The 16,607-nt window shown below is 36.0% G+C and overlaps 2 protein-coding genes across 2 annotated transcripts; one reads left to right on the top strand and one right to left on the bottom strand.

Moving 5' to 3' along the window:
- The first annotated feature begins 6,040 nt into the window (after positions 1-6,040).
- Positions 6,041-11,315, top strand: LOC120265000. Its single transcript, XM_039272935.1, has 6 exons — positions 6,041-6,068; positions 9,693-9,825; positions 10,040-10,203; positions 10,300-10,606; positions 10,789-10,946; positions 11,033-11,315. Exons 1-6 carry the CDS (start codon positions 6,041-6,043, stop codon positions 11,209-11,211), a joined length of 969 nt encoding a protein of 322 aa, XP_039128869.1. The 3' UTR covers positions 11,212-11,315.
- A 391-nt stretch (positions 11,316-11,706) lies between these two features.
- On the bottom strand, positions 11,707-14,554 carry LOC120265001 (formin-like protein 2). The gene is made up of 9 exons (XM_039272936.1): positions 14,352-14,554; positions 14,189-14,278; positions 14,015-14,119; positions 13,852-13,941; positions 13,719-13,778; positions 13,294-13,365; positions 13,152-13,223; positions 11,825-12,403; positions 11,707-11,748 (listed from the first exon to the last, which is right to left on the bottom strand). The coding sequence occupies exons 1-9, from the start codon at positions 14,448-14,450 to the stop codon at positions 11,707-11,709; spliced, it is 1,209 nt and encodes a 402-aa protein (XP_039128870.1). The 5' UTR covers positions 14,451-14,554.
- Between the last annotated feature and the right edge of the window lie 2,053 nt (positions 14,555-16,607).

Consider the following 16,607-nt stretch of genomic DNA (forward strand, 5'->3'; position numbering starts at 1 on the left):
CAGATGTGTGGTCTATGATGAAGCTGGTCAGTATATTTTAACTGGTTCAAGATCTTCAGACAATTTCTATTTGCTAGAGAAATTGGAAGTCTGTTATAACACATCTTACAACATCACTAAAATTTGACACCATAAGCTTGGACATCTAAACTTCTGGAACTTGATGAAGATTACAGAAATGAAAGCTGTTAAGAGAGTGCCCAAACTCACGAAAAAAGGAGACAGTGTATGCGGACCTTGTCAACTGGGAAAGCAAAGTCGTGCTTCTCACAAAGTGGTGCAACACATTGGTACAACGAGAGTGCTAGAACTCTTGCATAGGATCTCATTAGATCCACACAGACAGAAAGCTTGTCAGGTAAAAGATATGTATTCGTGTGTATTGATGACTATTCCAGGTACACATGGGTGAACTTCCTCAAGGAGAAATCAGATACTTTTGGAGCCTTCAAGAAGTTATGTATGCAACTAGAAAATGAGAAAGAGTGTTAAATTGGGAAGATTGTCAGAATCAGAAGTGATCATGGAAGAGAATTTGAAAATGCTCAGTATATAGAATTTATCAGAGAACATGGGATTCGTCATGAATTTTCAGCTCCAAAAACTCCTCAACAAAACGGTGTGGTAGAAAGGAAGAATCGCACTCTCCAAGAGATAATTCACATTATGTTGAATTCCAAGAAACTTTCTACAAGCTTTTGAGCGGAAGCAATCAATACAGCATGCTACATCATTAATAGAGTGTACATTAGGCCCTCAACCAACATGACACCATATGAAATTTAAAGAGGTAAAAGGCCAAATCTTAAATACTTTCACATCTTTGGAAGCAAATGTTACATTCTGAATGATAGAGATCAACTGGGAAAGTTTGACAAGAAAAGTGATGAAGGATTATTCATGGGATATTCAACTACTAGTAGAGCCTATTGGGTGTTCAATTCAAGAACTAAAAAGATGATGGAAACTATTAATGTTGTTGTTGATGATTTCTCTGATATGGAGACTCAAGGTGCATCAAGTGAGCCAAACAAGCCTATCACTCAGAATTATGAATCAGCAGATAAAGAGTTACAGGCAGAACAAGAAGTTGCAACACAAGTTACAACACCAACTACAATAACAGAAACTACTCAGGATTCCGGTCAAGATTCAGACAGACAACAGGTTATAACTGATGTTGCAACTAAAGTTACAACAGGCGAAATCATCTCAGAATCAGATAAAGAAGAAATTGACAACGAAGAAGATAATGAAGACATCAATCTTGAACCATCCTCAAGAATAAAGAAGAATTATCCTATTCAGAATGTGATTGGTATTGTGACTGAAGGAAGGAGAATCAAAAGCACTCAAAGAATTGATTACCGAGAATTAGCCGGCTACACATGTTACATCTCTCTTATTGAACCAAAGAATGTCAAAGAAGCTTTAGTTGATGAATACTGGATGGTAGCAATACAAGAAGAATTGAATCAGTTTGTTCGAAATGATGTGTGGACATTGGTCCCAAGGCCAAAGGATGTGAATGTTATTGGAACCAAGTGGATTTTCAAGAACAAGACTAATGGCAAAGGCAACATCACCAGAAATAAAGCAAGACTAGTGGCTCAAGGATATACTCAAGTTGAAGGAGTTGACTTTGATGAAACATTTGCACCACTTGCACGCTTGGAATCCATCAGATTATTGTTAGCAATAGCATGTTGTATGGGGATCAAGCTACATCAAATGGGTGTCAAGAGTGCTTTTCTAAATGGAGTTCTAAGTGAAGAAGTTTTTGTGGAGCAACCAAAAGGTTTTGACGATGCTCAACATTCAGATCATGTGTTCAAATTGAAAAAGGCTCTCTATGGCTTGAAGCAAGCTCCTCGACCTTGGTATGAAAGGCTTACAAAATTCTTACTTGAAAAGGGCTACCAAAGAGGGGGAGTAGACAACACTTTATTCATAAAGAAGTCCAAATCAGATCTTATGGCGGCACAAATATATGTTGATAATATCATATTTGGTTTAACGTCACAAAAGCAAGTGGATGAGTTTGTTCATCTAATGCAAGAAGAGTTTGAGATGAGCATGGTAGGTGAACTAAACTATTTTTTGGGTTTCCAAATCAAACAATGCAAAGAAGCAATTTTCATTTCTCAAACCAAGTATACACAAAACTTGGTGAAAAGATTTGGCTTGGAAAAGGCTAGACACATGAGAACACCCATGAGTGTGAATCAGAAGTTGACAAAAGATGAGCATGGAAAAGATGTAGACCCAAGTTTCTATGGAAGCATGATTGGAAGCTTACTCTACCTCACAGCCAGCAGGCCAGACATCTCTTTCAGTGTTGGAGTTTGTGCAAGATATCAAGTAACACCGAAGGAGTCTCATTTGAAAGCTGTTAAACGTATCATCAGATATGTTCATGGTACTGCAGAATATGGAATTTGGTATTCAAAAGACTCCAACTCACATCTTGCGGGTTATAGTGATGCAGATTAGGCAAGAAACATTGATGATAGAAAAAGCACCTCAGGAGGATGTTTCTACCTTAGTAACAACTTGGTCACATGGTATAGCAAGAAGCAAAGTTCTATTTCCCTCTCCACTGTCGAGGTTGAATACATAGCAGCAGAAAGTTATTATACACAATTGTTGTGGATAAAGCAAATGCTTGAGGACTATGGCTTACAACAAGGGCTATTGACTATATATTGTGACAATAAAAGTGCAATTGATATCTCCAAGAATCCAGTCCAACATTCTCGTACCAAACATATTGATCTTCGACACCACTTTATACGAGACTTGGTAAAGAACAAAACAGTTGTAATTGATTATGTTGCAATAGAAAAGCAATTGGCGGACATCTTTACCAAACCCCTTGATGCTACAAGATTCGAAAAGTTGAACGGTGAAATTGGTCTTTGCCAACTTTAATCCCTATTGGGGACTGCAAACGACCTGCATCTGCTACAGTTTACTAATGTCATTTGCAACGGAAGAAGGAGTTCTGAAGATAAGGGGAGTTGTAAAACAAGTTGTAACAAGTCTTACAACAACCAGTGAAGACTTTGGCATCAATTCAGACACAAAGGGGGAGAAGTTGTCCAGTACAAGAGTTCCAAACCGACTGGGTGTATTTGTTGTGCTTATTTTGTACATCACTAGTTGCAGTGTTATCATATATTTTGTAAGCAACTAGATGATTTTCTTTAGTTTGTAAAGTCTATGTCTCAGTCGAGTTGTAACAGGATGTTGTAACAAAAGTCAGTCTTGGTGCAAAAGTAGTTATGTCAAATTATGCCAAAGGGGGAGATTGTTAGTGCAACCGCACTATTTTTGGCATGATTTGACACATAGTCAAGGTGACGTGGCAATCTATGTGACATGGCAAAGAGTCTTGGCTTGCAAGTCAAAACATCATGAATATCTTGGTGGAGTTATTCATGACCATATTTAGGAGATGTGATTGAAGACTAAATATGGAATGAAGGCTAATTGAAGATATGATTTGAAGAATCCTTGATGAAGATTGATTGAAGTCTATTAAGGGCAAGATTTGAGGACCAAACTTGGGTGAATTAAAGATCAAGTTTGGAGAATATTTGAAGATCAAACTTGGAAGATTGAAGACTATGTTTGGCAAGTTCCATGAAGACGCACAAGAACGTGCTCCCCTTGCGAGGGGACTGCGTGATGAGGAACCGAGGAGGTAGGCTAGTTTCTAGTAGTCGGGATCGGGAGATTTGGCTGCATCGACTCAGACTAAGCATGACCGGGAGATTTATGGGTCTTGAGGTCTTCCGCAACGTAACTAGAACTCAGTCAAGTCAGCAGTCAGGGCCATGTTGCAACTTATGTTACAACAGGAGTTGCAACAGCTAATTTCGGAAGGTTTTTAAATTAGTAGCCACGGAGATTCTAAAAGAGATATGCGCTATATTTGGGACATTGAGGCGTCTATATAAGCTACCTTGCTCGTAGATTGTAAGTGTGACTCGTGGAGGAGAGTGTGTGAGCACTAGACAATCTAGAGAGTGTAGTGATCTTTATTGTTGAGAGAGTGAGTGACAAGTGTTTGTACTCATGTATTTTCACCTATATTAGTGGATTGTTTATCTCCGGGCTTGGCCCCCCAGACGTAGGCAAGTGGACGCCGAACTGGGTTACCAATCTTGTGTGTCTCTTCCTTGCTTGGTTTGTGTGATTGTTCTTTGAGTGTTTTTGAGTGTTCTTTAAACCACAAACCACATCGGCGGAACTAACAATTTCCTTTCTAGATTTAGTAATAAAAATCCAAGTTGCACGAGAAAAATCATCCACAAAGGTAACAAAATATCAAAAAGTAGATACCGATTAGATAGAACATGGGCCCCATATATCAGACTGTACTAAAATAAAAAAAACTGTCAAATCGACTTATGACTCTAGGTAGGTGGGAAGCACGAACATGCTTTCCTTGGATACATGACTCACAAACTAATTCTGAAATAGACTAAAATTCAGGTCTAATCTTCTTCAATACCTGGAGAGAAGGGTGCCCCAACTGAGAACAAACCTCCTTAGCATTAGCAGTACTCAGGTACGCTGATCGCTGAGATTAGTTCTCCATACAGTACAAGCCCCTTTTGGTATACGCATTGCCAATTAACTTGTTCATCCCCAATTCCTAAAAAGTGCATTTAGTTGGAGTGAAGGCTATTAAACAAGATAATTGTGCTGTTATTTTGCTTATGGACATTTCGTTGTGAAGTGGTGGAAAGTCCTGACAATATACTTCTATTCCTAGTCATGCGGTCAGTAGCACCTGAGTTAACAATCCATGATGGTTTTGATGTTATAAATAGTTGGAAGTCATACCTTAGTGGGCTAAAGTAGCCCTCGGAGTCTGTCGATGAGAGCTCATACTAGCTCGAGAAAAGCCCAGCGGCTCAAGTAGCTAAACCATCTTTAGAGTTTGTGTGTTCACCTGATGCCTGATCAATGGTGGCCATTTGAGCATGAGGATGAGGGTGCGGTGAGCCTTTGTTGCATTTTCGGCAGTCACATTTCATGTGGGCCCAATCATTGCAATCGCGGCACTACCCATTCTTATTAGTTAGATTAGAAGAACGCCCATTTCCTTTTCATCCTTTCCTAGGTGGTTATCCTGTACCTTTACCCTTGTAGGACCCGGCAACAAGTACCGAGTTTTCTGGCTGATGTGTTGGGACACTTCCCTTAAATGGGAACATATCACGTACGAGATGATATGTGGTTGCTAGGGTTGGTACAGTAGATTGACCTAGAAGAATTGGCCGTGCTATGGAATATTTTGAGGACATACCCTGGAGAAATGTGAGGGTATCAAGTTGATCCCAAATTCGCTCATAAGTGGCATGGTCCGGACAGTAGGGTAACAATTCTCTTATTTTATCAGATAGTTTCTTAAAGGTTGCAGAATACTCCGTGAGACAAGAATCACCTTGTTCACACTGTGCATATGCTTGAGAGACAACATATATGTCGGCCATGCTTACCTTTCTTGAGTAGGTGGCCTGGAGGTGATCCCACATCTTCTTTGTGGTATTAAATGTATGTACCATTGATAGGATTTCTGATTCCATTGCATTCCATTGCCTCCCCCCTTAGATTTTGGAAAATTTTCCTCCAACAACTCGAATTTTTGTAAAATGTTTTATAAGGCTTTGAAACATTTTATTTATATATAAATATAAACATCATCAAGAGTTTTGTGAAGAAACATAAAAAAAAAATATTAAAAACTTTATTTATGAAAATTTCCCTCTAGCCCCCTAAATTTTGTAAAATTTTTTATGTGGTTTTGAAAAAATTATTTATATATAAATATAAACTTCATAGGGAATTATGTTAAAAAACATAAAAAAATAAAACTTCTCCAAATTATTCCATGAGTTCTTGACCTATCTTCTCTGTCCCTCTGACTCTCCCCATGATGGCCCCATCAATGGTGATCAATTAGTCACCATTGTTGCCACCTTACTTCAAGCCTCATCACCACCTTGCCGTCGCCGGTTGACCGTCCATGGTCCATGGTGCAAAGCTCTCCAAAGGTATCATCTTGCTCTAGTTTTTTCTTTGAATTTCTCTATCATGATTCATAATGTTGTTTTTGTTCTTTTTGTTGGATTTAGAGAAAATATGTAGCATTTGAGGGTGAATTAATCCTGAGATTGCATTTAGATCGATTTGTTTGCTTATCCTGGAGGAGCTTTCATGGTGTCAGAGGGTTGTTTTGGGGGGATTTGAAGATGTGAGTTTCAATGACATTGCTTCATTGAATGTGGGGAAGAAGATGCTTCAATGATTTTGTCCCAGTGTTCATTTCATCCATGTTTATTCTTATGTTAATTTTGTACAAAATATGTAATTTTTGTTTGGTTTTAATGGGGGCCTTGTTGATTTGGGATTTGTAGTTGATTCCTTATGATAGTGATGAATTCATCCAGCCCTTAACCTGTCACAAGGCTGCTGAACGCATCATTTTTTAATCAGTCCCATTTAAGCATAGCAACTGTCATTCACCTGGTTTCTCTCCCCCTCTACCTTCATTGAGTGCCCAGCGTAACAAGGTATGCTCTCTAAACTGATGATTCCGCTAGATGTTATTTTGTTTGATGTATATCACTAATGTTTCAATATATGTGATTAATTTTCATTGCTTGCTTTGTTCTTCTCTCACATTAGTATTAGTGATCTGACTGATGTTTAAGATGCTAGTTGTTTAGTTGAACATTTTAGGGTGATTTGTTCTTATATTTCGTCTTCTTGTTGGTCATGAATTATAAGATTGGGTGTTTAGGTTATGAATAATAAGTTATATTTTCTAATTAACATGAGTTTGATTATATATTTAGAAAACTTTCATAGTGGATCAGATAGTTCTCTTTGTTACATATATATTTTCTAACATATTTTCTTGTAATCTTTAATTATAATATTTATTTAATCAATTTTTATGTTAATTAATTTAGATTGTTCAAATGAAGAATCAAACAATTGATTCTTTTTTAAGAAAAGAAGCTCTCCAAGTAGTATATCTACTCCTTTAAATTTAATCAAGTCTTCAAGTGAAATTATTGTACATAAGGAAGAACTATCAACTAAAGCTCCTCGATTGGTTGAAAAAGAAGATGACCTAGATTCTTTGGACAATAACTATAGAAGTTGGCCCCCTAAGTTTAATTTCTGGATCCGCCACTGCGTGCGAGGTCTGGTGTGGAGCGCCGGAAGAGAGATCTGGTTAGTGCATCAATGAGATCAAATAGACGTGTCAGACAGATGAGCAGCACTCGTCGTCGTAGTTGTAGCGAGAACTGGAGTAGAGGAGCTAGCCGTCAAATCCCTAACCTAGCTATGGTACTATGTAAAGAAAGTAAAACTGAAGAAACAAATCATGGATTTCCTATAACATTCAAGGAGTCATCCTGTACATATATAGAGAAGACGAAATCTAAAAATAGTAAACTACATAATCACAGCTATTAGCTAATTGCATCCATAATTTTAGCTATATGATTTATTTCCTTTAACATCTTGTTCATCAACACATCCCTAGAACATTACCGTCTCACCAAAAACTAGGAAGCAACTGGCAATCAACCTCTTTTGGACACAAGAAACCCTCGAAAATGGGGATTAGGTTGTCTCTCGGACAAACAAACCCTCTCCCAGACAACAAAGGACAAGAGAACCCTTCTTCTCTAGCACAACGATGTTGACATGGATTTTTTTGGGCTGACGTAGCGAATATAACATGATGACTGTGTTTTCTTGGTGGCAATGCAAGCAAAGGGGAGTGAGAAACTTACTAGTGACCTGTCGTTGATAATAAATTGATATTTAGTGAGTATTTTGATACAAATTAAAATTGGATGATCGAAATAAAAAAAACATAAAAATTGGATGATCCACCAAACAAATTAATCTGGATTTGTACTCTACACTTTTTACTCTATTGATTATTGATGATATTATGTTTGTATGTATGGAAAGTTAAATCGTACTCCTGATGGGAAATTGTTTAGTGTTTTTGCTAATATTAAGCACATGAGATCTTAATTTAAACCTATCTTTTTCCCCTTTTTTATGCTTTTAATTTTTTTTTTATAAAGTTCTGGGATATTTTCTAGATTAGAAATTAAATTTGAAACTATATTGTTTTAAAATATTTATTAATTTAATATTTGAATTGCAGGGTTTTAATAATCTTTCCATTAAGATTTGGATTATATCAACATCCAAATAGAAACAATAAGTATCTAATAAAAATTATATTAATAGCTAAGATCATCGATGATAGCAAAACAAATCATGACTAATTTGAATGGCATGATTAAATTAATTTAGGTATGATACTGATAATTTATATAACGATACAGTATATAATTGATAAAATAATAAATTAAAAGTATTCAGGACGGCTTGGCTAAGTTCACCAGTCAGATTTTTTTTAAAAGGAGAGCTTTTTTAATCAGTGGATTCTAAAAAAAAAAAATGTTTATATTTTATTAATAACCAACTGCTTCTTGGCAATAGGATGCACTCTATATCGGTGCATGTCTCTGATTGTAAAATTTAAGTAGTAGAGTTATTCCTAATGTCAAAAAATAATAATAATAATATTTTTAAAAATAATTATAATAGATATTTATGTCCCTCCCATCTTATTTTAAATTTATGAAAAGTATATCAACTTTTCGAAATTATCCATTTAAAAACTCATCAATATTTCATTATTTTTTTAAATTTAATTATATCTTTTATTCTCTCTTAACATTAGTAGAGAAATAATAGTTTATTAAAAATAAAAAATTAAATTAAAAAATCATTTAATATTATATAAATTTTTTAAATAAACATATAAAAAAGAAACAATAAAGCTTCTTAAAAAAGAACATGTAAATAAAACTTGTGGGATTAACAATGAAGTGTTTAAATTTTAACTAATTTATGATTTAGTCACCTTTTACCAAAAAAGATCTGAGTATTTTAAAAAATATCGGGGGTGATTAATATTCAAAGAATAGAAATTTGAATAGAAACATGATTTATTATTATTATTTTTGAAAAAAAGGGATAAATCACATCTATTATTATATTATAGTTGTCAATGTAATCTGGATAAGTTTAAAAATAGTATGCATTTAAAATTAATCAGGATATAAATCTCTGAGGCTTATTCTTTCTTCCACGATTCCTGTTATCATACTTTTCCTGGAGGGTTTTATTGGTCGGTTTTCTACTCCAAAAAGAACCATGTGTTGTTGTTTGTTTTGATGACTTGTATTCAATTGTTTTGATTGGAATTACAAGTTTAATTTAGTTTTTGGTCTGCATTGATTATGTCTGCAGATCACAAAAGGGGAAACAATTTTTTTTACGGAAATAACAGATGGGGAATGGAATTTCTGGAGAGACTGCGGATCACAGAGAGGAAACAAATTTTCTTTTACAACAAGAACATATGGGGAACGAAATTTCTGGAGAAAAATATAATAGTGAGAAGCCTTTTTTTCAAGTCTTGTTTTCTTTTACTTCGAAGCTAATGTTAAAAGTTCTATTTTTTTCTCGTCAAACCATTTACTTTTGTGTAAATAAAATACCATTTCTCATATTACTATTATAGCGGTGGTGATCAATATTTTTATCATTAATTGAAGGATTTGCATTTGCAGGAGTGGCACAATCAACGCCATCATTGACAGATCCTTTCTATAACTTTCTTTGGACAATTACGAGCTTCTCTAGTCTCTCTAAGAGTGGATATAAGTATAAATCGGGAAAATTCGGTGCCCTAGATTGCAAGTGGTATGTATGAACGTATAATATTTACCATACATATACTTGGGTAGATTTAGGTGAATACATAATATCTATTGAGAGTAATTTGAGTACATAAGTCTGGGTTCTCATCATCTAATCTGGCTTAAGTAATCTTAAGTAATATATTTGGTTTATATCTAACAATAACAATATGTATGTGTGGTGTTTTATTTTTGTTAGTCAATTTCAATTTTTACAGGAACCTAGTACTTTATCCAAAATTTAGTATGGATGGAAAGGACTATCTTGGGATCTTTCTTTGTCTGAATGAGGTCCCTTCACATTTGGCCGACTGTCAATATAACGTGATACACCAACTCTCCTTCTTGAATCAGAGAACTGGAGACAATTATGTAGCGACAGGTTTTTATTTTCATTGCTTCCTTGTTTTGTTGTATTTTTCCTAGACATTATAGAATATTTGTATAGATCTTGACGGTCTTTCTTATTTTCTTACAGTTGATTGTGAATTCAGGCTCGGAGATTGTTATGGCAATACCATCATTTCTTTGAGAGATTTTCAAGATGAAAAGAATGGTTATTTGGTCAATGACAAGTGTGTTTTTGGGGTGAATGTCTCTCAAGCATCATTAACTAAAGCAATCTGTGAGACTTTAAGAGCCCCAAGAGTAGGAGTGACACAATCAACCACATTAATGATCAATCCTTTCTACGACTTTCTTTGGACGATTGAGCACTTCTCTCGTCTTTCCAAAAGCACAGATGTACATAAATCAGGAAATTTCAGTTCTCTAAATTTCAAGTGGTATGTATGAACTTATAAGACATACAATGGGCAGATTTTAGGTCTATATGCATATGTCCATCTGTTGCAACAATTTGAATATACAAGCCTGGCTAATCTTATGAGTTTATTTTCTTGGGTTGAATCGTGTGCTTTGATAATATATTTGTTTTGCATCTAATAATAACTATCAATTTTTATAGGAAACTAGAATTTTGTGCAAAGAATAGTGTGGACGGAGAGGACTGTCTTGGGTTGTACCTTACTCTGAATGAGTACCTTTTAGATCAACGTCAATACAATGTGGTATGCCAACTCTCCCTGTTGAATCAGAGAAAGGGAAAGAATCATTCAGCTTCAGGTTTCAAATTTCATTGCTTCATTGTATCCTTGTATTTTTCCTATGTATAATAGATCTATCTTAATGTTCTTTCGGTTTTTTTTCAGTTGATTGTGAACTCCTGCCTGGACATTCTTGCGGCTGCCATAATTTCATTTCCTTGGGAGATTTTCAACATAAAAAGAATGGTTATTTGGCCAATGACAAGTGTGTTTTTGGGGTGAAAATCTCCAAAGCATTACCAACTAAAACTATCTATGAGACTCTTACAGTGCCCAGGAGCTGAGGTTTTGGATTCTTACTACAAAATTGTTTGAGCTCAGTCTGAAAACCGGAAAATCTCATGGTCCCGGATCTCGAGTCTAGTTAACCAACCACCATCTTAAGATTCTTCAGAGTCTATATCATACTCTTTAAATTCTTGAATCAATTACAGGGAAAAGATTATGCAGTGTCTAGTAAGTTACTCAAGTTCATTATATTTATCTTAATTAGCTCAAAGACGAAGTGTGATGTCATGATCTTCTTTTGTTTATTTAGACTCCCATTTATTTGCAATTTCCAAATATTTGCAACTTTCCTAAGAAATTCAGGGTGATCACATATTAAAGAATCTAAAAGGTTTTCTCATATTTTTCTTAATCATCATCATCTACAATTACATGTTCTACTTGCAGTAATTACAAAAAAAAAATCAATGTAGACAAAATGATGGAAGATCAAGTAATTCGACAAAATTATATGAAGTTCAAGACGTAATCACAGTCAATTCCATGCTTGTCTAGAAGGGGATCCTTCTTGATTTCTCCAGTTTAATTTTATACTGCAAGAAAAAAAAAACATTATATAATATACAAACATTATAAATAAAATAATTTAGGGAAAAAGAAAGAAAAAACCTGCTCCGAATGCCAAATATGGAAAGTAAAGCCGTAGGTAATGACAGCGATGGTAGACAGTACAAATGCTTCAAGGCCTCCTCCAAACAAAGACTCCGTGAGGATCACCGCCGCACCCAATGCAAATCTCGTCATTAGTCTCATGGCATTTGCCATGTGGCCCAAGTCAGGATAGGTGTCTAAATGCACCACAATGAAAGATGCTCCGACACAAGCAACGAAAGTGCATACTTTCCACCATTTATCCACTATCATAACTTTGTTGGTACCCAGGATCGTAATAAAAATAGTTAAAATTGCTATGCAAATAACTATACTAGGCTTCTGAGATGGAGTAGTCTCACCCGGAGGATGTCCATAAGCTGGTGGAGGGGGTGGGGGAGGTGCATTAGGAGCTGCAGGTGGAGGGGGTGGGGGAGGTGCATTGGTAGGTGAATCAGGAGAAGCTGCTGGAGTGGGTGGATCAACGTGTGGTGTACGGGATAAATCTAGTAGAGGAGGTAAATGTGGTGGAGCTTCACCTTCCACTCTACCAGGTGGTGCAGCTTCACCTTCCCCTCGGCTTTGACCCTGTTGTGACTGTACATTGATACAAGCATACTTTGTTAACTCAAAGAATGAAAACGTTCAAATAGATTCAACAAAACGTAATCCCAATAGAGAAACTCTTGTGTGATTATTTGTGCAAATATATTCGGAATTCCCTTTTTCTTCCCCAAGACCACATTTTGGGAAAAATTCCTGGAAGTAAATTCTTGACAATAAATTTAATGGTAAATTATAGTTTTAAAGTGATTCAAATTGTTGAAACAAAATCTGTCAAATACTTTTCCGTATTAAAAAAAGCCTTATGTATCAAATCATAATCATGCAGTGAAGCTAATCTACTTGTGCAAGGTGTAATATATTCAGTTGAAATTTTAGACATTTGGTATAGTCAATGACATCAACAGCACCGATTCTTTGACATTGCTCTATGTTGTCAAAGGAGCCAAAGAAAAAAAATGTGCTTAGTTTGATACTTTCACTCAATTAATAGATTATCAAAGATGGTATTGGTGACTTGGCATCCACATGCATCAGTTCATGAATCATCAAGGAGCAATCACTATTTATTACATATGTAAGAGTAAGTAATAGTTCCTTGTCAGTTACTATCTACTTTGCAAATACTAGACAGAAATCCATATATAGTAAAGTGAAAGAGTTTCAAATATTAAGCGAAAAATAAATAAATAATTATGGCTAACATATTCTAATTCATGGCTACATATTCTTACAAGCAATGACCAACAAGCCAAGCACACATTATAAAGTCTAGACTAACCTTTCCAGAAAGTTGCATACTACCACTACCGTCCACTTCAGAAATAGCTTCAGCAATCTTGGCTCTCTGTTGCTGTGAAGCATAAGTTAAGAGGTTACTAAAACCAAAAGTAATGGAATGGGAGCATCTTTATAAAATATACCTCCTCAGTAATTCCACTCTCGTTGATTGATTGTTCTGTCTCAACCTCTGCATTAGTTTTTTTGACATTGCTCTATGTTGTCAAAGAAGCCAAAGAAAAAAAATGTGCTTAGTTTGATATTTTCACTCAATTAATAGATTATCAAAGATGGTATAGGTGACTTGGCATCCACATGCATCAGTTCATGAATCATCAAGGAGCAATCACTATTTATTACATATGTAAGAGTAAGTAATAGTTCCTTGTCAGTTACTATCTGCTTTGCAAATACTAGACAGAAATCCATATATAGTAAAGTGAAAGAGTTTCAAATATTAAGCGAAAAATAAATAAATAATTATGGCGAACATATTCTAATTCATGGCTACATATTCTTACAAGCAATGACCAACAAGCCAAGCACACATTATATAGTCTAGACTAACCTTTCTAGAAAGTTCTATACTACCGTCCACTTCAGAAATAGCTTCAGGAATGTTGGCTCTCTGTTGATGTGAAGCATAAGTTAAGAGGTTACTAAACCAAAAGTAATGGAATGGGAACATTTATAAAATATACCTCCTCAGTAATTACATTGTCATTGATTGATTGTTCTGTCCCAACCTTTGCATGAGTTTCTTTTTTCATGGTTGTGCTGCGCTGAGGAAGCTGAACCATATGAAAAACAACAATTGTATCAAACAACTTCATAACCTATACATATCAAGGATTTGTTGCTTACCAATTTAGAGAAGAATTTCTCCAGTTTCTTCGGTTTTGCAGCGCTACTTTCTCCAACTTCTCTAACAGCATTTGGCATTGCTCTAATGGTATTTGTTCTCTGTTGCTGTGAAGCATAAGTTAAGAGGTTACTAAACCAAAAGTAATGGAATGGGAACATTTTTATAAAATATACCTCCTCAGTAATTCCACTCTCATTGATTGATTGTTCTGTCCCAACCTCTGCATTAGTTTTTTTTTTCAGGGTTGTGTGGTGCTGAGGAAGCTGAACCATATGAAAAACAACGATTGTATCAAACAACTTCATAACCTATGGATATCAAGGATTTGTTGCTTACCAATTTAGAAAAGAATTTTTTCTGTTTCTTCAGTCTCGCAGCGCTACTTTCTCCAACTTCTCTAACAGCACTTGGCGTTTCTTCAGGGGTATTTGCCATGGCGTCTTCCTTCTCACAGAGCGAGACTAAATAGACACAGGAAAAATAAACTAATGGGCACCCTTCAAGAACCTATAGCTTACTGATACCTCACCACAACAAAGAACGCCATGATAAACGGATACCTGGTGTCTCTACTCTCACACAGTTCCTTTGAGAGAAACCACCGGTATGATATACCCGCGGAGCTTCTTGCTTAACCATTTCTCCATTTTACTTCTTCGACACGTGGCCCCTCCTTTTTCTTCAATTCCCTGCCCTTTTTGCTTTCCCGCCCGATTGTTTCTTCTGATTCGGACTCGTAGTGTTCGCCAACACGTCCCTTGTTGACTAAGTTGACCGGTGTTTTGTTTTTTTTTACCTCTACTCGGCCACGCACGAGAGAAAAGAGTGAGTTGGGGTTTTAGCCTTCCAAAGTTTGCAAGAGAGTAAGCAATCGAATTCTCTTCCCGATCAATGATTTCAAATACCATGTCTCGTAAAAGTTTCAATTTCTGGTGCAAGATAACGAAGTTGTGACTGAGGCACCAAGCTTCAGAACGGTTTAGAAAGTGGGAGCTTTTCTCTCTTTCTTCGGTCGACTGGGGTCCCTTCTTGCTAGGGCTTCAAGCTTGATATCTTTCTGGTATTGTAGTAGGACCATATCTTCCTCTGGTTCCATTATTGAGTCGGAGTCATCAGTGTCATCCAACGAGCAAGTTGTGGCTTCCTCTATATTGGAATCCTGAGGTATTTGAGAGAGAACTTCAGCAAGGCTCGTGACTATCCGGAGGTGATGATCATCTTCTCCATGCCTCCCTGCCATGGCTTCAAATGGAACTGAGGAGATGAGAAGAACCTCCTTGGAATTATTTGTTTGTTTGGAAATTTGACCAGTTTCAAAGAAAGTGGGCTTTCAATCCTGATGAGTATTTGTTTTTCAAGAAACGGGATTTGGAGAAATATGGTGCTCTTTTCGTCTGACAGCTATTGTCACATCATGATTAAGGTTTAGGTCGTCTTTTGGATCGTAGGCAACGGCCTGATTTGCCTCGGGATTCGGTTGATGTAGGCAACGGCCTGATTTGCCTCGGGATCCGGTTGATGGGGAAATTTTGCCTCAGAGGAAGCTTCCTGAGATAATCGGGGTGGAGAGAGATCACGATGACCATAATTGCGTCTCATGAAGCCTCCACGCGTGGCAGTAGGGGGTCGCCACGTGGCTATCTGGAGTCCAAGCAGCAGGCCATTAGTCCGAATCTTGATGATCTATCTCTCACTATTCTCCCCAGTTAGGGTATCGACCGCCGCCTCGGCCAGCGCCGCGGCTACCTCCACAGCCAAGACCACGTCCGTCGTCCGTCTTCCACCGCCGGGACCGAAGTCGCGGCAGTCATCATCTTCCGGGTTAGGGAGTTGTGTTTCAGTTTGATGGGTTACTCCAATACCCGTTCCCCCTAAAAATTTGACAAATTATGTGAATAGTGAATACCCCTCCGTAAAACAAAATACCATGTAAATTTTTAAAAATTCAATTTAATTGCATATATATTTTGAGATATACCATTAAAATATATTATAAGTTACATAAATATTAGATTTAGATAAAAATATAATTATAATTAAATTCCACACTATTTCCGGAAATATGAATTTATCTCTGAATTCAAAGAATAACATAGCTAATATTTTTCTAGAGGATCTATGTCAGGATATTAATTTAATCACTACTATGAATTTTTACATTTAAATGTAATAAATAAATGAATTTAATTGTTTTATAAGTATATATATATATATATATATATATACTAATTTAATGGTAATTAAAAATTGTGAATATATATATATATATAATATTTTAATAATATATATTATAGCATGATAGTATGCATATAGAATACTTTTCCTACATAATTCTTCATCTTATCAAAATGTGGAGCTATTGGATTATGTTGTAACAGTGCTATTTATAAGGGTGGTATATAAAATGTTATTACCATTGAGCATTATGAGATACTGTTAACTAGTGGCGGATTTAGAAAGAGGAAAGGGGTGGTGTGCTCTCATGAATATATATATATATACATGAGAAAATGTTATCAGTGTACATTAAGCACAATAAATATTAGGGTGCTACAGTGAGAGCTAATTATGAGTTAGGTTAGGTTAAATAGT

The sequence above is a fragment of the Dioscorea cayenensis genome, chromosome 7, assembly GCF_009730915.1.
Source record: "Dioscorea cayenensis subsp. rotundata cultivar TDr96_F1 chromosome 7, TDr96_F1_v2_PseudoChromosome.rev07_lg8_w22 25.fasta, whole genome shotgun sequence".
Lineage (NCBI taxonomy): Eukaryota > Viridiplantae > Streptophyta > Magnoliopsida > Dioscoreales > Dioscoreaceae > Dioscorea > Dioscorea cayenensis.

Coding starts and splice junctions, on each gene's coding strand:
- LOC120265000 (XM_039272935.1), top strand. CDS start 6,041: ATGGTCCATGGTGCAAAGCTCTCCAAAG. Junction 6,069..9,692: donor TGGTGCAAAGCTCTCCAAAG/GTATCATCTTGC, acceptor TTGCATTTGCAG/GAGTGGCACAATCAACGCCA. Junction 10,947..11,032: donor AAAGAATCATTCAGCTTCAG/GTTTCAAATTTC, acceptor GTTTTTTTTCAG/TTGATTGTGAACTCCTGCCT.
- LOC120265001 (XM_039272936.1), bottom strand. CDS start 14,450: ATGGCAAATACCCCTGAAGAAACGCCAAGTGCTGTTAGAGAAGTTGGA. Junction 14,279..14,351: donor AAAAATTCTTTTCTAAATTG/GTAAGCAACAAA, acceptor CATATGGTTCAG/CTTCCTCAGCACCACACAAC. Junction 14,120..14,188: donor AGAGTGGAATTACTGAGGAG/GTATATTTTATA, acceptor TATGCTTCACAG/CAACAGAGAACAAATACCAT.